This window comes from Rhamphochromis longiceps, linkage group LG11 (assembly GCF_057381845.1).
Source record: "Rhamphochromis longiceps isolate RC_006_pf linkage group LG11, R_longiceps_female_GT1.1, whole genome shotgun sequence".
In the NCBI taxonomy this organism is placed as follows: domain Eukaryota; kingdom Metazoa; phylum Chordata; class Actinopteri; order Cichliformes; family Cichlidae; genus Rhamphochromis; species Rhamphochromis longiceps.
Genome location: NC_140567.1, coordinates 22,502,504 through 22,522,961, shown reverse-complemented (window position 1 = coordinate 22,522,961; position 20,458 = coordinate 22,502,504). Strand labels below are relative to the sequence as shown.

At 41.0% G+C, this 20,458-nt stretch overlaps 2 protein-coding genes across 4 annotated transcripts in view; both read right to left on the bottom strand.

Annotated features, from left to right (window-relative positions):
- Positions 1-9,726, bottom strand: part of adam22 (ADAM metallopeptidase domain 22) — a 70,443-nt gene extending 60,717 nt beyond the window's left edge. The window contains exons 1-3 of one of the 3 annotated variants that reach the window (XM_085422949.1): positions 9,344-9,726; positions 8,871-9,037; positions 5,434-5,510 (exon numbers count right to left, since the gene is read on the bottom strand). In XM_085422949.1, coding sequence (XP_085279075.1) covers positions 5,434-5,510; positions 8,871-9,037; positions 9,344-9,440 — 341 coding nt within the window. In that variant the 5' untranslated portion in view covers positions 9,441-9,726. The remainder of the gene's footprint in view (positions 1-5,433; positions 5,511-8,870; positions 9,038-9,343) is intronic. The other 2 variants (XM_085422947.1, XM_085422948.1) reach the window with 2 other exon arrangements.
- Positions 9,727-11,669: 1,943 nt separating this feature from the next.
- dbf4 (DBF4-CDC7 kinase regulatory subunit) lies at positions 11,670-20,283 on the bottom strand. The gene is made up of 13 exons (XM_085422941.1): positions 20,126-20,283; positions 19,635-19,764; positions 19,057-19,217; positions 17,646-17,846; positions 17,479-17,529; positions 17,333-17,402; positions 17,135-17,211; positions 16,984-17,029; positions 16,824-16,869; positions 16,608-16,733; positions 16,031-16,145; positions 13,554-13,672; positions 11,670-13,406 (listed from the first exon to the last, which is right to left on the bottom strand). The coding sequence occupies exons 1-13, from the start codon at positions 20,126-20,128 to the stop codon at positions 12,638-12,640; spliced, it is 1,914 nt and encodes a 637-aa protein (XP_085279067.1). The 5' UTR covers positions 20,129-20,283; the 3' UTR covers positions 11,670-12,637.
- Positions 20,284-20,458: the final 175 nt, after the last annotated feature.

The following is a 20,458-nucleotide window of genomic DNA, read 5'->3' as shown; positions in this document are numbered from 1 at the left end:
AGTCATACACTATGTTGTGACAGCTCTGCAGATTTGTTGATGATACAGTAATTATAATGTTTGATATCAGAAAAACATGATGGGAAGTGTCTACAATTTTAGAACACAATCAGGTAGGAAGATGACTTTATATTTATTTATGCAGTCATAATGTCATCATATACTGCCGGTTTATTCATAATCTTCTTCATTAGGAATACCATCGCTTTATGGGTCACTACACCAGATCATCCATCTCCACTTCACCGCATCCCTATCCCTCCTCTGTCACTGCAACCCTCTGCATGTCCTCCTTCGCTACATCTATGAGTCACTTCTCTCACCTGTGCACTTTCATCCTAAAACTCCATCCACACTTTTCTCTTCCTTTATCTTCAGCCAACACTACAACAATTTCCACCTGCACCCTGCTGGCCCCTGATTGATCTAGTTGGGAAATCTCATTCTGGTTGATCCTGACGCAACCCTCCCCATTTGATCCCTGGCTGCCAAAATGCTTCCTTGGGCAAGATACTGAAGCCCAGATTGCTCCTGATGCGTTCATGAGTGTAAATGCATCTGAATGTTACTTAGAAAGCACTTAAACATTAAAAAAGTGCTTGTTTGAATTTGTGTAAACGGCGGAATAAGATACGCTGTCTGAAGCAGCACTCAGATAGAGTAGAAAAGCGCTGTATAAGTAGGTTTATCATTTCCAAATTACATCTTCTCCATCTGCATATTGTTTTTCTTTACATTTCCAAAGCCAGAACCAGATTTTGCCTAACCCGAGTGCTTAAAAGTTAGTAAAAACAATCCTGAGGGTGGGCAATTCATTTTCCCAAAGGGGCCATATGAGAAACTGGTACTGTTGTGGAGAGCGTCACCAACAAGTTTATAAAGAGATCAAACTAATATCAAGCAGAACTGAGTTCAGCTTCTTGGTGTGGCCCTCCACAACAGTCCCAGGGCCTCATGTAGACCCCTGGGAAAATCAATTACCCACCCCTGATTTTTTTTTTTTTTCACCTCCATACCTGCAACACTGTGTAATAAGACTTTTCTTGCAGGTGTGTAACCCCCTTGCTGGCAAAATGTTTCCACAGACATACACATAAACATCTGCTAATGTGCTGAAAACCACCTTTGTGGAGAAACTGCAGTACTGCAGGTTTGTTTCCCGGACCACATTTTACCACATTTTCCGCGATGCGTCAGACACACACACTAACATGCTAACATAGTGTCATATTTTAATTCTGCCAACTTATTCATCAATAAATACATGTATTGGGGGGGGAGGGGGGGGGGGATTTAATCTCTAAAGAGTTTATTTTGTTGCATACATTTGCCAACTTGTGATACATGTCCATGAATAATGTTAGATTTATAGTTGTCGTAAAAATGAATGACACAAAATAACCAAACATCAAACTTTATACTGTAGCTGCTGGACTAAAACAGAGTCGGTGTATGTGTCGGGGTCATGCGTAGAAGTGTAAACATATATCACTTAAATGTTTTCCCTTCTTCACGTGATGGACGACGAAAGAAGCCGTCTTGTGCACACTCCCCTTTTAATGTTATAGCGACATCTATTATTCAGCAAGAGCAGGTGGGAGGGGTGGGGTAAGAGGTAGCAGGGGTAGGGCTGTGTGGAGAGTGGGTGTGGGGCAATCAAGGGTGACGATTTTTGTGTGTGTGTGTGTGTGTGTGTGTGTGTGTGTGTGTGTGTGTGTGTGTGTGTGTGTGTGTGTGTGTGTGTGTGTGTTGGAAATGAGGATGATTGAAAAAAGAGAGACAACCCCCAACCCTTTTCACATTTTCAGCTTACTCTTGTCCTATGAATGGAAAATTGCAGGCAGTTGCTGAGATGCAGGACTGGAGGAAGACAAAGACAGAGAAAGGGTATAAAGACCTCATGACCCACCAACCCCCCTCCTGACTTCCTCTCTATACACTGCCACAGTTCAGATGGGTGGCTCGTGTCAATACGGCATGTTACTGATGAAAGCATCAAAGACTAAAGCACACACAATTATGTATTTAGTTCATGTGAGCACAGAAGAGAGGGGCATTTCTTCTCTAAACAAAATGTCTAGATCCAGGTTCTGTGACACGAAACACATTTTCAAGCCTTTTTGCAGAGTGCACGATGGGATCCCGGTCGTGATTACGAACACGATCAATGCACGACAGGATAGATCTGAAAACATACCACTCAGCCACAACAACATCGCTCACTTTATATAGTGTTGGTCTCTATCATTAAAAACAAAACAAACAAAAAAATACAGCCCACCAGAGGACGGACACGGGTCTGCTGTAGGGTGTAACACCGGGATGTGGGTTGCGTTTTGGGTCTGGAGGGTTGTCAGGAGGAGTCTCTGTGGATCAGTCTTTGTTTCGGCCGATTCCACAAATGGACATCTCGCCTGGGATGTTGAGAGTTTGAAGCCTGCTCTGCGTCTTGCACTCTCAGAGGTGCTGGCTGAGACTGCTACCATCAGTGAGCATCACTGCTATGAGGTGGGGTGAGCACTTGATCATGTTTAGATGGTTGGTGTGACCCAAAAGAACATTGTATTGTAACAAGATGAAGGTTATTATTGTTGTGGTTGATCAGTGTATACTGTGTGTGTAATAAAACTGAGGTGAAAACATCATCTGGTATTTATCAGTGATGTGATGGATGTAGGCAGAAAGTCAGGGGATCACCAAAAGCAAGGGAGAGGATCACAAATGTCATGAATCTAGAATTTGTCGGGACATTAAACTAAAGATAAAAAGCGACACAGTCACCTACAGAGCAACTCATCTCACATGGCATCTCCAATCATGCTTTTTTCCATCTGACATTAAGAGGACTAGACTAAAAAAAAATACATATAGTATCCAACATGTGTCTAAAAAGCATAAGGCATATGATTTTATAACAAAACACCCACGCTCCTCTATTATTCACAGTCTATCAGCAAAGCATTAACTCCAGGCACAGAAAGAAAAACGATGATAATAACATGTAATGTAGCACTTGAGACACAGTCGACAGTGAAAACTGGGGAAAAAAAAAAAAATCCCACCACTTTTGATTGCTCATGGCAACAGCTAAACACAGAAAAATGCACAGCACTCATTGATCAAACTGAGAGAACGAGGCTTTGTTACAGGGAGCCAAAAACCAGTGTTGGCTCATTCAGCTAAAAAAGCTCCCACTCCTGCACCCACTCACATATCAACTGGGTTTATTCTGTCTGGGATGAAAGCTATCTGTAAACAAAATCAGTGTGGCTGTCATGCAGGGGATCAGTTCACAGAGGAGTGACAGTAGACAGGAGGGAGACGAGAGTTGGAAGAGGAGGTCTCAGGTGAGACGGAGGGAAACTGAAGCTCTTCTTTCATGAATGAAGACAGCTGGCACTGGGACAAAGATGCAAACATGCATAGCAACAACTTATTTCTTGTTCCATCAACAGCTTAAAAACTCAAAGATATTCAATTGAAATAAAATTCTTAATCGTCAACAAGAATTTAAAATTTTTACAAATCAATTATCGATTAAGTGTCCTCACTGTTCTTTTTAAAATAACGTTATCATAAAAAATCATCATGAATTAAAAAAATTTGCAGTTAAGAGTTTGCAAAAGTTCACCTTCACAAAGCAGGAAATTCAAATAGGAAATGTTAAATGTTTTTATTCCGAACGTGATTAAAGGAATTAACCTATTATCAGTTAATTTATATTTTTAATACATTCTAATATGTTCCCTAAAAAATCATTTCATTTCTGTCGAAAGATAAAAAAAGACAGCGTGATGCTCGATCGTACTGATCTCAGTCTCTTACTATTATTGGGTGTAACAGATCTGGAACAGCTGCACACAGCTGTACGGCTCTCTGTGTGGATCAGCCAGTTATCTCCGTACAGGAAGTCTGGATCGGCTCTCCGAGGTTCAGATTCTAAGGGGCATACCCCAACAGGCAATGCAGAACCTGATTGAAGGTGAGGGTGAGGAGACTCGCCTACCTCTAACTGGCTGCATCCAAATAATTTATCCTGCTAATAATGTGAACTCCCTTCTTCCAATGTTGCTCTCAGCCCTAGAGGCCCTGAACCTTCCTAAACACCCCTCTTTTATATTCATTTATCCATATGCGTACTTTTTTATAGCACTCCATGTTAATCTAATCATAAGAAGGCTGGATCCTGAGTCCTTTAGCGCTAAACCGGAGGATCTGACACCTTTCGTATCTCTCTCCACTCCTGCTGAAATCACTCTTGATGCACATGAGTCCAACTGTGTCATGTTTACTTCCTGTTTGTCACCGTTGTTCCTTCAAACTGCAAACTGCCTGTTCGTGTCATTATTGCGTTTTTCTCTTTTCACTTATTTCGTTACCTTTATAACACTGCCTGTATAGAGAAGGATAGCAGTCTGCATTAAACAGTACAAACATACATGCGTAGATGTATGCATGCACCCATAACAGGCCAACATGTCACTCAGGGAGTTGCAGGCTATCCTCTAAACCTGGGAATTCCTCTGATGTAACATTTTACTCAGCAAGAGAGTGACTTCCGCTGTGATGAGTAGGCAGCTTCACTGTATGCACATGCCAAGTTCACAAGCTTTTGGGATAAATGAGACAAACATGGACTGTAAAAGTGGCAGACTGGAGCCAAAGCAAAACAAGAACAGGGAAAGGTTTAGAGAGGATGACACTAAAATGTGAAAGCTGTAGAAACAGAAGAAGAGCTGAGAGAGAGAGAGAGAGAGAGAGAGAGGAGCTTACTTTCCATCAGCACAGCTGTGATCAATATTAGTGTCTGACAGGGCTGTGCTCGAGCCTTTACTGTAAATCACTTCCTATTATGATGGAACCTCTATATCACACACAAAACTGACCGGTTCCAAACACGCTAACACACACACACACACACACTGTATGCATTTATCCACAGAGCAGCTGCTGTGGTACAGTTATGTGCATTCCCTAAAACAGGTAATAAACAGCACTGCAGCACCACAGTGACCTACTTCAATTTAACACTGAAGTCATCACTAGTTTAATGTGCAACATGCACTTGGGGGGATTCATGCTAAACAAGAACAAGAGGCACTGAGAAACACAAGTTTGACACCTGAAGCAGTTATTTCAACAAGCAAGCTCACACTACAGTCTTTTCCTGGAAAATGAGGCAACCTTTGCTTTCACAAGATGCATCCGTGTGTCCAGTTTTGTTTGTTTTTTTGCCTCTCCAACTTAGGGATGTGCTGGAACTGGACCAACAAAGAGAGAACATCCGCGCCCAATTAAGAATCGCTAATTAACCTAAACCTGTGTTTGGACTGTGAGCGGAGCGCCCAGTAGAAACCCAGACAGGCACAGTGACATACAAGCACAGACACACAGACAAACAAAGACAGACAGATTTAATAATGAAATACTCACTGATTCAGTTCCACATCCAAAATGAACTTCCGACCAAAAGCGTCAACTTGAAAGCTCGCTTGGGCCACATGGTTCACCTAAAAAAGACAGAGAAGAGAAGCTGCACGCTGTTTCTAAAGTCCCCGTTATCACATGCATGATGAAGTTCAGTATCATAGACATGGATAAGTCTCATCTACACTGATGGACGGCTGCATTGTGTGTTTATAGCACCGATTAGCTGCAGGAATGAAGTAAGCCAAGTCTGCACACACACATAACCCTAACTGGTCACAGCAAATGCCTGCACCTCCCTGCGCATGGTTCTGCCGGAGGTTTCTTCCTGCTAAAATTGAGTTTTTCCTTCCCTCTGTCACCAAGTGGTTGTTCACTGGGATCAATTGTTTATTTGGGGGGGGTTCTATTATTGAAGGGTCTTTACCTTACAATATAAAGCACCTTAAGACAAATGTTGCTGTGATTTCATGCTATATAAATACAGCTGAACAATAAAATTGAATTGAAGTGAATTAAGTTCACCATCAAAAAGAAAAAAAAATCTAACCCTACGCCGACTCATTTAATGTTTCTTCACCGATCACTGCTTCATCTCTAAGTGCATGAACTCTGTTTGATTGATGTGGCTGGGGGAGGGTCTGATTCATTCCAAGTCTTGGACACATATTGTATGGGGTGTGCCCCCTGGGTCAATAATAACTCCCCACAGTAATTCCTTTAGGTCCAGTAAAGCCCCAGTGGAGACCTTAAGCATGGCTTACCGTCTCCCTGAGGCTTGGGCTACCTGCTTTACAGACTGGACACTACATGACAACAAAGGAGAAAGTGTGTGTGTGTGTGTGTGTGTGTGTGTGTGTGTGTGTGTGTGTGTGTGTGTGTGTGTGTGTGTGTGTGTGTGTGTGTGTGTGTGTAGGCTGTCATTTCAGGAAGTGCCCCTGTGCTCACCCAAGGATAGCCTGATGTCCCCAGTGATCACAGACTCTATTGTCTGCAGGAGCGTGCCTGTGCCGGTCAATGCATATATGAGCAGTTAAGAGGTTGTGTGGGTGTGTGCAAGAGCATGTGCAAATGGCAATTCCACACTTTGATGAAATCTAATCTGGCAGATTGTATCCACGAGGGTAGGAGGTACCAGTAATTGTGGTTAATGAAAGCACATCCCATCCTGACTTAGCAGGACCAATATGAGGAGACCACTGGTGACTCCTCTCGCATTGATTTCTGAGTCATGGCGAGCCTGATTTTCCACTCGTGATGGTTCAAGAATGACTATAAGCCTATCATTGCTCTGCAGAGAGGCAGGCAGGAAATGCAAACCGACACAGTTAGACTGATTTCACTGGAAGTGTTTGTTTTTTCACCAAAACAACAAGAGCACCTTGCTGAACTCCCCGCAGCTCATTCAGTGCTGTTTGTGTCTGCGACTTAAAAATAGGTGATGCGAGAGAAGCCTATAAATAACTCCATGTGTGTCGCACATTTTCAGAACTATCTGACAGATTTGTTTTTAGGCTGTTGATCTAAAAACAGCCAATAACTGATCAAACATTGCGCAAGTGACATCACGAGCATCAGCTCTCTGGAGATTAAAAGACTCGGAGCACAAATCAAATCTCCTCACCCTCCCATCCTCGATCATCTGCATTTGCAATGTACATTTTATGACTTTGATGTTTTAACTTGCTGCCTGTACGCAAGCTCTTTTATGACTATGAGTTGGCACAATATGATATCAGAGTAAAATAAACGCATCTCCTGGGCTGTAAACTCCAGAGAATGAGAGTGACTCAGGAAATAATGAGGGTTTAGATCAAAATATGACATATTTTGAGCAAAATCTCTCGTAGAAAACTGTTGTGCTGCTCTGCAGAAACGCTACCTCTGAAATTCAGTTCACAGCAAGCCTGTGCCACAAACCTGCCGTGAGACTAGAATGAGCTTCAAAAGGAAAACATTAAAATGATATCTGACGGCAGATGGTTCAACTTAGCTTGTTTACCCAATGGGCTGCAGCTCAGGCTGAGGTGTGAGAGAGACAAAGGGTTAACACCTCCCTGCCTGATGCCATCTGTAGCCCTCTCCGCTCGCTGAGCCCTGAGTAGGCTAGCCTTACTCAAGCCTAAGCCATACAAATTAAAAACACTTAACATGTTTGTACAATGCTAACTGACTCATTCCTTGAAAGGAACCCAGCAGACTGAACTGACTCAGTGAACACAGCTACACTATTACCGCACTGTACTAGTCATGGTAGGCAGGCAAAGCCAAATGCCTCCAGGCTTTTCCGCAGCTGGTAGTTTTCAATAACAGCTCTCTGAATAATTTTCAAACATTAATAATTTTCTGGGTGATCATGTCCGAAGTGTAATCCAACCATACTCTTTATTACCTGTAAGTCTACAGTGTATTTCTTGGTTCTTGGCGCTAACATCCAAAAACAGGGGCTGCTGCAGGCAATCATATTACATAGTACATAGTATATGCAATCATATACATATCTGCAGAGGCATTTAAATATTTATGTCTTTATTTAAGTAATTTGCCATTTTAGAGACCAGTCCTTTTTCAGAACTGTAGAGTAAATATTAAAATATTCACCGCGCCATACCCAAAAGATCAGCTAACATCAGCAACATATATCAATTTTTCATAATAAACAACAGCTCCATTAAAAAAAATAATGAGTCCTTAAAGTAGTTATTATCACAGTATTATTATACAAAATACTGAACCGCCCGTTTTATTTGCTGACAATAGAGTTTAATGCCCTCTGGTGGACAAAAGAAACAACCCAACCCTATTTCTAAATGACCCAAAAGACAGGCCAGAGCGCTTCTAAGACCAAGTCAACAGTGATCGCCCAGCTCGCAGTACATGCTGACGCTGGTATACATGTGCCAAGCCAAAGTTTGCTGATCATAGGCTCAATAAGAAAGCTTCTGGTCATTCGTTTTCATGTGTAAGGTGAAAAATGCTGCCTAGTGGGACATTAGGCAGCGTTTTTGAGGTGGTAGGTGAGGCAGCTGCTGAGACAACAACCCAGCTGGACGGACGAGATGCAAGCTAAAATATTAATTATCCGGTTTGAGCAGGTGACATATAGTCGATCATTTTGAGTGGGGATAAATGAACTCAGAGGTCCTATCACTAATCTTAGTATTTTAAAGCATTTTATGGGTGTAGGTTGCAGTGGGATTTTTTTCTTCTTTTGCTTATGACCCATATAGCACCTCCAGGCTGTGTAATTAGTGTGACCTGCTCGTGTCAAAATGTTGTCAGCGTCCTTTTTTTGTATCCCTGCTTGCTAAATAATGATCCCACCCCCAACCGTGAGGACACGTAGGGAGGGGTTGAATGGATAAAATAGACAACTGTAAACACAGAGGCATCTTTCCACAATCGCACACTCCACCCTCACAACACGAAAGCACCTTGTGTACCTGCGTGGAGTCGGAGCTGGCGCTGGCTTTAATCCTGGTGCTGAGCTCGTCCTGTGTGATCTGGCTGTGGTTGTGCCTGCTGTAGAGCAGGCGGAGAGGCACCGTGTCCTCCTTCCCGACAAACCTACCCGCATCACGAAGAGCCTTCAAGCTCGACAAGGCGTCTCCTGCACAGAGAGAGAGACAGAGAGAAAGGGGACAACACCGACTTCATTACGCGCCCCGTTCCTCCGCGCGGAGATCAGCAGTGATAGAAACGCGCGGATCACAAACAGTTATGATTAAAATGTCGATGGTTTTCATTTCCTTTTCACACAGTGGAACAGCTGTGGGTTGCGTGCATGTTTTTAAATTCAGGAAGCATGAAGCAGACGAGGCGTTGATTAACAAATAAACACAGGCCCTTTGATAGTGATTTAACGCTTTGGCTGCGCAATAACAATTCATGCATCATCCAAAATAGCATCAGTTACCATCTCCGGCGTTAGGGCTGCTCTGGTGACCGACGTGCATCAATTCACAGACGCACAAAAGGGAAATCCACCATCGCGGGCGCATCATCAGCACCATCTCCTCCGTCTCTCTCTCTTTCTGTGTGGCTGGAAATTATAAACAATGCGGTATTCCAGGAGAGGACTCTCGGGGTCCTGCCTTCGCTAAGGGAGCTTCAAGCCGGGGCTGGTCGTCTGGTTAGTGCAGTGTCGCTGATGGGGGGCCATCGGGGGTGCTTAGGAGTCTGAACGCCGAGCGCGTTTGAGCGCACCGAAACCCCGCGGATCAGCAGCGCGGAGAATGCTGGAGGCGAGAGAGAGAGAGAAACAGAGAGGGCGGGAGGATGGGAGGGAGATCTAGGGACACCTCCTTAAAACACATGAGTGTTCGGTGGCTCACTGCAGAGACGCCTAATGCATAAATATGAGCGGAGGTTGGATGAGGAGAAAATGTGGGCTCGGCCTTCCGCCGACTGGACCTATCTGGGACGACATAAAAGCTCCTCCATGTTAAATCGCTGCAGAAGCGCCATTCCTGCCCAGTCTTGCCTGTTGTTATCATAATGACTCACTCCATCATCTGCCAGGCCTCCAAAAAAGGCATCCTCCACCCCAACCCAGGAAAAAAAACAAGACAATTAGATAAAATTGTGCAATTTAGAGTATATGACCATTTTGTCTCTCTAGTCAAATGATATTTTCTTATTTGTTGATGTTGCTTCTTCATCTTCCTTCAGAGATGAGTTGATCGGGTAAATTTGGAGATCCCATAGTCGGTTAATGTACAGTGCTCATTCAAAACAACCTATAAATATTTACCTACACTTGATAACTCCACTGCATGAGCCAGGATCAGTGACAAACCCATCACACCACAGCGGCCTTTTAGTGTGCGTGGTTTATCCTCTCACTTACATACCTGTAGATTACTGCCAAAGATACACTTGTTTCCATTTGCTTAGTCGAATCTATGAAAAATATCAAAGGTAATAGTTTGACAGGAATAAAATTATATTTTTGCACCAACAACATGACTGCCAAAAGGCTATTGGCTGTCTTGGTAATATAGTAACAAGTAGATATAAAAGTACCAGGCCTAAAAAATAAAAACCCAGAAAGCTAAATCTACAACAAGTGAACAGTATCTGAAACCCATGTTCTTAAGAAATAGAAAGAAATAATTCAAAGACCTGACAGATGGATCTGTACCTATAGTTGATCTACTGTTATCTGAAGCCTCATTAGAAATGGCCTCAGTGGAAGGGTGGCTGTCAGTCAAGAAGCCATTCTCAAGGAAGGAAAACAGGTGAAAAAGGCTGAGGCATGACAAATTACACAAGACCTGGACTGAAAATCAGTGGTAACAGATGTTGTGTAGTCATTAATTCAAAGTCAAAATTTCTGGCTGTTCAGAAGAGGTCAGGAGAAAAGTACGACAGTGAGTGCCTACAGCCATCTGTGAAACACGGTGGAGGCTCAGTCATGGTGTGGGGCCGAATTTCAGAGTGTGGTTTGGGGGATTTTATCATATTTGATGAATCTTTGAAAACAGAAAAGTACCATCACATTTTGATCCACCATGCAGTACCATCTGGAAAGCATCTGATTGACAACAGCTTATTTTTTAGCATGACAATTATCCCAAACATGGCACCAGTCCAGTAAAAGCAGAAAAAGTCCTAATTTTTAAATTTAGTAAACAGCAGCAAGAAATATTCAATATGTGCTCAGTAGGGCCTTACACACTTGAAAAATCAAATTTTTTACTGCCCTCTAATGGACAAACTATACATTTGTGAAACTCTTTAAATTTCCTTATGTATAATATATGCTGTATTCCATTATTAGCCAATATTTATACAGGTATGCATGTAAGCCATATTAGTCAGAAATGATGGTTTGTTAAGTATGATGATAAAACAGTGCTAACAGGATGCAACCAGCATGAAAGATGGCCATGTCAGGATTCAGCAGTCGCCAGTATCACTGTGCTTGTACCTCAGAACACATCGATGCTCATTTTCTTAATGCCAGTGGCGCAGAGTCCCATTTGACCCAGCACATCCATTTGAGAGTGGTGAGGGAGAACAAGGGCACTATGCTAATGCACTAAATGCAGGGAAAAGGAAGACACTGAGCTAATGCATCAGGAGGAGAGGGAGAAAGAAAGAAAAAAAAAAAAAAAAAAAAGCATGGCGGGGTCATAAAAAGTGCACTTAGGAAGAATTTTTAAAATGTCACACATAACGCCAAATACCATGCAGACAACCTGCAGGTCATTCACATTACAACACACAGAAAGAGACGCTCACAGTACAACAGGCATTTATTTGAATTACACATCCACATCCTTGTGTCTGAAAGGATTAAAGATAATTGTCATGACTGAAGCTGCCTTTTATCCATAAGATGCTCTTTAAATTCTACAGTCAGCATTCATGGAAAGAAAATCATTTAAAATAAAAATTCTTGCACCAATTTTTCATAGGTTTTTTTTCCCAAAATGGCAATAAAACAAAACATAGCTGCTCTGACATTACCGTACCCCATCAGTGTCAAAATACTGAAATGTATTCACAATATTCTTTCACAGAAAACGACCATTTCAAGAGAGTTGCTCACTTCCTTTATTAAACACATGCCCGTTCACAGGAGAAGCAGGAGAGCCACACAACCACGCACTGTCTTCAAGTCAAGTTAGATGTAGACTGAGCAAAAGGGACTTGGAGCTAACGTTAAGCTGGCACTACATTTCATGTACTCAGCAGATTACTCTGGTCAAAGAAATGGTTTGACTGATTTCATGTACTTTTTACAGGTTCAAGTATGTAAAATACTGACTTGCAGTTGCTGTCCCTTTTAAAAAGGGACTCTTTTGTGTTTTCCCTTATTTAGTTTGTTTTAGGACGGCCAAAGCTTCATATAAAGATGTCACTGTATATGAACATAATGTCAATGAGCAAAAAGTTTAGGCTTCAGACTGTTTTTCCCATTCTTAGCTCCATATGATTTCATAGAGAGAGGCTCTATGGGGGAGGGGGGGATTAGGGCTATATGGTTAGAAATAACAATAACAATATTACTAGGGCCACTCTAAGTTTTACAATATATACTACTCTGTAAACAAAATGTTAAAAATCACCATCATCTGATTGAAGGAGGAGAGCTGATGCATTTCTTATCAAACACAAAAGCCAGGACCTTCTATTAACATCTTAAATCTAACAGCTTGTGTAGTCCAGGACACAGGAATTCAAGCTAATCCCTTTAGCTTGTCTATTTGTAGTCCTCAAAGCCGTGAAACTCCACATCCATGTCATCACTGGACTGGAAAAGCTTCCAGAGCTTCAATAAAGAGTTATCAGAAACATCGCCAGGCTCTACATGTTCGACGTTTGTGTCCAATTTTCGTCTTTTGTGCTTGTAAACTTTTATCCTCCTCTGAATTTTCTGGACTGGAGAGCAGCTTTCTGTAGGAAGGCATCCTTTTTTCTTTCCAGAGTCATTTTTTCCAGTCACTTTCTTATCAGACTCTTGTTCATTTTCAAAAAAACTGAGGCTTTTTGAGGCCAAATTATTCTGTATGTTCATATTATCAACGCGCAAAGTTGAGCTGTTTATGTCCTCATGAGGCATCTGGTCCAGCAGGTCATCCTGGCAATCTCTGGTGGGCAAAGAGGGAAGAAATTCACCTCTTGATGGGGCTTCTTCTGACTCGAACTGAGGACTTTGAGGCTGATTAGATTTTTGGGTGCGGGCAGTGTGTGAATTCTGTCTGCACACCCGTTTACGTTCAAGCAACTTGTGCCTGGATCTGTCTGAGTAAGTGTAGCAGCTCCTCTGGTCGCCCTCTCTGTCAATCAATTCAGCAGAGGCAGGCACGGACGCGATTTTTATATCCTGTCTGGAATTTAATTCTTCGTTCACATCAACTGTCCATGGCTCCTCTTCTTGAACAGTCTCTGAAGGATCTCCCTCGTACCTTAGTTCAGGTTTTCTACATGGTCCAGGAGCAATCAGAACACAGGAAACACTGCACTTTGGTCTAATGGGAATCAAAGAAAAAACAAAACAAACCCTTTAATTAGCTACGTGGGATAAAAATATTAAGGAAAAACATTTTACAAGAGATTTAAATGGGGTTTTGTTTTTTGACAAATTTTGCTAAAACCCTCCCCCCCCAAAAAATTACCTTTTGAGTTTAGCTCCTTTAACGTGCATGAAGTTGTGGTTCAAGGTTGAAATCAATCTGTCCACCAGCAAGTACTCATCACTCTTAGAGAAAGCCCTGTGACTCTCACTCTGCAGATGCTGAACAAAAAAGACACAGTTAAATAATGGAGAATTACCGCAGTCCATCCAAGGCCAGTGAGGCTCTACGGCACAAACACCTACATACAAAAAGAGGCATTTGAAGCTCCTGCCACATAACTGTTCACAGTGAATAAAAGCAATTTACTGAGCAACCCATTAGAGCAAAGCAGCCAAAAAGCAGTTTTTCCATGATTGTGTTAAACACCAGAGAACACTGATGAGGGACTTGAAACAGATATACGAACATACAGGTTTGGTTAGTTTCCTTCTCAGTTAAATACTTTATTTGACACAATTTATCATTAATACATTTCTATCCATGTCTGCAAGCAATACTGTGCTTAACTGGAGTGAAAGTGGTTCATTCTGGACCAGATAATCTGTATTAATGTAATCAAAGTAACAGATCTAAAGTTGTAAATCTGCTTTTTTCCATATACACTACATCTATCACCCAAAACAAAAACTTAATAATGTTTTCAAGTTTATCAGTTAGTTTCATATTATGTTACATGATGTTAGGAAATGCCAACAAAGAAATGTACCACACATCTGCTAGCTAAGCAAATAAAGAGCCTTCTATCAGATAATTACTGCAGCAATTAAAACATTTAACCTTAACTAATGTTCTGGTAACCTCTTAAAACAGCTAAAGTCAGAAGACACAGCCCATCAAAGTGGAGAAGATATTACTCCGTTTCAGAAGGTCAAATTATTCAAGAAGCTTATTGTCATGTACACTGCAAAACACAAATGGTTACACAGAAAAATGAAATTCTTACTTTGCAGTTCTCACAATAAGTAAAACAGTGCTTTGTAGCACATGTGTGGGTGTAATCAGAATTACACCCACACATTAGCCTGCATGAAGCTAAGCAAACAACTAAGGAGGATGCTGAAACTACTGAAACTGGGTGAATAACTGTCTGACAAAGTGGTCACCAAAAAAATAAATAAATCTTGAATAATCCTGAGATCACTTAAAGATTTGGTGAAATCAAATCATTAAAAAAAGATTTTAAAAAAAAAATCTGTATTTTATAATGTAAGTAAGAGCATTTGCACACAGAGTGCAAAGAGAACGCAAAGGATTGAGACTAAACAGCTGTGTAGCTTTAAAACAACCATTTATCATTGAGGTCATCCTGAAAAGCTCTACAGTTTGCAAAAGGAGCATAAATATTAAAGCAATTAAAAAAAAAAAATCTTATTAAAAAAAAAAAAAAAAAAAAGTCTTATAACCGGATTTATCCTGTTCCAGACAAATGACTTTAAAAGATCCTAGTAAAACCAATGATAATTAGAAAAACAAAACAAAAACGTTTTTCTCTTGATTCGAGATATTGGATGAGCTTATCAAAGGATTGCACATTGTCATGAAAGTTAAAGGCAGTCCATCAAAATATTAAGAGTGTGACTTTGACTAATAAGTGTAATTAAAGAAGGATAATACGCTGTGGGTCCTGTTAGGGCTGTGCGATATGACCAATATCTCATATCCCGATATAAGAATTCTATCGTCCCGATAACAATATAAATCACAAAAATGTAACATTTTTGTAAATTCTGTGAATCTCGGGCAGCTTGACTTGAGGGAAGTGTTTCGAGCTAACTCCTGTATATATGTGCCATATAAGAAATATGGCACATGTTGCAGGTCTAACACACATGCGCAAACAATCATTCGTACTCACATTCACATCTATGGGCAATTTAGAGTTACCAGTTAACCTATCCCCACAAAGGCCATGTCCACACTAATTTGTTTTTGTTTGATAATGCATCTTTTTCTCTCCGTTTTGGCCATCCGTCTACACTAAAATGGCATTTTTGGTCAAGGAAAACGAAGCGTTTTGAAAACGCTCTCCAAAGCAGATACATTTGAAAACGCTGTTTTTGCGTCGCAGTGTGGACAGCGAACCTGGAGCCTTTTAGAAAATTATGACACATTTTAGTCAGGAATCAGGAGTACCCGGAGAGAACCCACACAAACACGGGGAGAACATGCAAACTCCACACAGAAAGACCCCGGCCTGATGGTGGAATTGAATCAGGACCGTCTTGGTGTGAGGCAACAGTGCTAACCACCTTGTTTAGCATTTAAAACGGATTTTGCCAGTCAAAGATTCTCCATTTTGTTTCCAAAAACAGGTTTAAGTGAAAATTCGTGGATGTTAACCAAACCGAAATCATACCCCTTCATACCAGATCATTCACCAGGGATTATTTATCTCTTAGCATCTGCACAAAGACTTTCAAAATAAGTGCTTGTGTGGAAGTTCTCACATTTAGAAATAGCAGGATTGTAAAAACAGTTTGTGTGCACTGTGCCGTGTGACAGTTTTACAAACTTACCATCGTAAGCTGGTTGTATTTGATCATACAGCACTCGCAGTAGCCGCCTCGTTTCTTTTCTCTGTTCTTCTTTCGTCCTTGAGCTCTCTCCTCACTGACTGAGGCTTTCACACCTCTGTTTCAGAGTAGCCCAGAGGATTAGCAAATAAAGCAAATGAAAAAAAAAAGTTTAGTATTTTGATAAACTCTTCAGGAGTTCATTTAAGACCTCTTGAGCAGCTCCAGCAGTACCATTTACAATTGCATGGTTCAGAACTTTTCAGACCCACAGCTATGATCAGAGATAGCCTTACACCTATCATGGGCATGGTTGTCATGGTATTTTCAGGCTTTTAAGGATTTCCTTGATAATTTTCAGGGTCAAATGATTACAATACCAGACTTGCCAGGACATTCATGCCCATGATGACCTGATATTAGTTTTTGATCAAGTTACATAAGACACATGGGGAAACTGTGACTGCACTCCATAGCATATTTAAAATGTTTAAGCAGCACTCAGCACTTTAACCCCACCAGTATAAAATTGGTGGGGTTAAAGTGGCGAGAGATTTTTTTAAAAAGGAAGGGGACATACCTTTGTTCCCGCTGTTTGTTTGCAGGAGGATCCTTCTCCTCAGGACAGAACGGACTACAGGGAGCAGTGGTTTTCAGGTTGAACTCAGGCATGTTTGACATTGTGAGGTAGATTGGACGGTAGTGCCTGACAAAAGAGAAGGAAACCATTTTAAAAATCACAGGAACAATTTCATGACAGCAGGTGGATGCTGGATTCTTCTGACTGACTTCTTACCTACTTGAATCCTCAACCTTGATGAAAGGTTTACCAATCCGCCCGCCTGGAATACAAAACATAGATCGTTTATTAGCAAAGCAAGAAGAAGAATACCAGCCTGAAGAGGTCAACTAAAATATACCAGCAAAGCTCAGTAATTTGTCTGGGTGGGGTCTACCTTTGCATTTCTCTAGGCCTTGCTTTGCTGCAGAATCAGCTTTGTCCTGTTAGAAACGACAGAAAAAAGTGAACACTTCCAATGTTAAACAAATAACTTAATATAAAGTTGGACTATTTTTCCTAGTATACACTGGAAATTCTCAACTTACACATAATTTGGTCGCAGTGGCTGCAGGAACTGAGCTTTTGATGATCTTTTTTTTCTTATGAACATATGCCATTAAATCTGGAATTGGCACAAATAAATTTAGAAAAGTCACAGATGTCAAAGCAGAATGAACTTAATTTCATACAAAGAAGAAAAATTACTTCAACTAAAACAGATACCACACACACAAAAAACATACCATCTACATATAGGATTTTCACACCCCACTCCAGGGCGTTTGACAGGATCTTGTTTACTTGAATCCTTTCCTAAAAACAAACAAGTGTGTATTAGCAGAGCAATTAAGAGCCCTCAGTAAGTATCATTCATGCTGACAAAACAAACCTGCTCTTTCACTACTCTCTCCACCAGAAACTTCCCTCGGCTTGTAACAAACTGCAAAACAACAACAGATAATGCAAAAGTATATCAATAACTAGAAAAATGATCTACAGGTTCAGAGAAGAAGTGAGATCAATCCCGGTAAAACAGACACATCATGGTGAATTCACCGTGTCGGTTTGTCCTTGAGATCTGCTCTTGATGTCGCCATGGCTGCCAGGCCGGTGTGGGTTTGAGCAAGGATACGGCGAACTCGGTCCAGAGTCTGGGCTAGGAACAGGAGAGTCCTGTCTGAGGCAGTTCACATATTTAGCCTCCCGCTTGTTAGATACCAGATACTTGATGTCCTTACTGAAGAACTTCTCCACAGTCTGAGCGAAAAGATAAAGAATATAAAATGTTTTGAGAAAAACTCAAGAATAATTATTTGTCTATTCGATTCACAGAGTAAACATGTCCCAGAGCCTTTAAAAGAAAAATATTACTGAATGTCTGGTCATGTTTGTAACCTTACTAGCATTTTCTAGTCATACTACTTCTGAGTGAAATGTATTCAGTTTTGACTTATTTCTCCAGTAAGTACTGGAGTATTTGGTTGGACCTCAGGCTTTAATTTTTCATTACATTAATTCAACAAACTCCTGCAAACAGGTCAATACTGACATGAAGGCATCACACAGTTGCTTCAGATTTATCAGCGTCACATCCGTGATGAAAAACCTTTTCCCATCATGTCAAAAAGGTGGTTTATTGGATTGAGATTTTGGTGACTGTGGAGCACATTTGAGTACAGTGAACTCACTGTCATGTTCAAGAAATCAAATGTAGATGATCTGAGCTTTGTGACTAGCCATGTTACCCTGCTGAAAGCAGAAGATGGGTACAATGTGGACATAAAGAGATGGACATGGTCAGCAAGAAGACTGGTCCCAACGTGAGCCAAGAAAATACCCCTATCCTTACACCACCAACAACAACCTAACCACTGACACAAGGCAGGATGGGGCAATTCTTTCTTGTTGTTGTTGTTTTTTTTCTAAATGAGCTTACCATCCAAATGTTAGAACATAAATCAAGACTCATCAGACCAGGCTTCTTTTTCCAGTCTACTGTCATCCAATTTAAGTAATGCTGTGTGAATTGTAGCTTTAATTGTAGGCATGTGATGCTCTTTTTTTGTGACAGGGGCGTCACCCAGTGTGGTCTTTTGTTTCCATAGCCCATCTGTTTCAAGGTTTGATGTGATGTACATTGTTTGTTTGTGGCTATTTGAGTTACTGTTACTGATAGCAGCTTGGAGCAGTCTGGCCACTCTCCTCTGACATGAAGAAAACATTTTTGCCCAGAGACCTGCTGCTCACTGGATATTTTCTGCTTGTGTGGGAAAATCCCGTTAGATCAGCAGTTTCTGAAATACTCAGACCAGCCTGTCTGATTAGATATTTGCATGAACAAATAGGTGTACCCAACAGAGTGGCTGGTGTGTATACGCAGCTTCATAGTTCATATGTTAAGCTAGTACAAAAGCAGTGTGACAAAATGCAAGTTTGAGCCAGTGAATGTAACCAAATAATGTCTCACCCCTCCAAGCTGTTTGATGTCACTCTCCAAAGTTTCTGCAACTCTGTTTGATGGTAGGTCCAGGTAAAACACTTTTCCAGCAAAAGGCTTGACTTGTGTGGGAACTGATGTACGTTTCGCCTGACTCAGCTTCACCTTGTCACTAGTATGTCCACCTTTTCCTGAATAACATTATAGCACAAGAGAAAGACTTAAATGTTAAACCATTTCACAAGTGATTTTTATCAGACAAGTGAGTTTTACAGCGAGTTTCCCAGACACTGATTAAACATAAACAAAAAGAGAGATTGGATTAGGATCTCCAATGACAAACTTGACGCTTAAAGCACGTTTTATATCAAGTTTATCCTTACTTGAATTAGCAGCTAAGTAAACAAACGAACCTATATCAACTGTTTTAACATTCAAGTCAATCTGGTTCAAAAGAGCTTATTTTTAAGAAAAGTAACAATCAAATAACTTCGCAAAAGATCCATTAGCGTTACATTCGTACGTTACGGTGTTAGCTGTTCGCTAGTTTGGTTAAATCTACGTTTTAAATTTTAAATGCAAAACACGGAAATAAACGCTACAGGTACCTTGCCAGCTGGGTCCCGGAAGCCTCTGACTGCGTTTTGTCTTCATTTTATTCTCGTTCATCGAGAAAAGGCTGCTTTTCTTCTCCCCTCGTCTTGAGTTAACATACTCCACAAAGGCCTCGTCAGTCCTCTGTGTGTAAACAAAAGAAAACGCATATTTGAAAAATTGGACGTAAAATGCAAGGAAACAACCATCTATTACACAGTAATGCGTAAACAAAATTTAACATTAACGTTAGCTGAAGCACAGTGCTCGCTGTCCCCATGTTAATCAATTTTAATGGTCTTAAATGTAAACTTAACGTACGTTCACAGCCTCCCTCCACAGCGGACACACAGCTTCGCCGATTAGCCTCTTTGCTCACATTTTTATGCAAGTAAATGTCGAAAAACGTCCCTAAACTTCTGTCGGCAGATTTGTTTCTCACAGGATATCCACGGTTATACGGTTTTACAGCTCCTCATCCAGAAATAATAAACTTTAACAATACCATTTGCTTAACGTCCCTTTCCCGCTTTAAATCCGGTGTCGGAGACGGTGTATGTTGCCATGTTTGACGCTTTCCAACTTCGTAACCATTTCCACGTTAAAAGGCGCTATGTTATTGAGTTAGTTTTTAAATTGAACAAATGTAATATTATTTATCTGAAAACTTGTCTTTTATGAACGTTACAGCCGTCCAATTATCGATAGTTTCAAAAACAGAGGTGTTGATGTGAAACGGAATGCTCTCCAAACCTGGCAACGCAAAAAAATACGTAAACATATTCTTGATGCTTGGATGTGGCGTTTCCCCACTATTATCAAACTAAAGTAAATTATA

What these genes read in the sequence shown, in the direction of transcription:
- dbf4 (XM_085422941.1), bottom strand. An exon ending in AGGCCTAGAGAAATGCAAAG is followed by an intron (nt 16,870 to 16,983) that starts GTAGACCCCACC and finishes TTTGTATTCCAG; the next exon opens with GCGGGCGGATTGGTAAACCT. An exon ending in AATACAACCAGCTTACGATG is followed by an intron (nt 13,673 to 16,030) that starts GTAAGTTTGTAA and finishes TTTTTTGTTCAG; the next exon opens with CATCTGCAGAGTGAGAGTCA.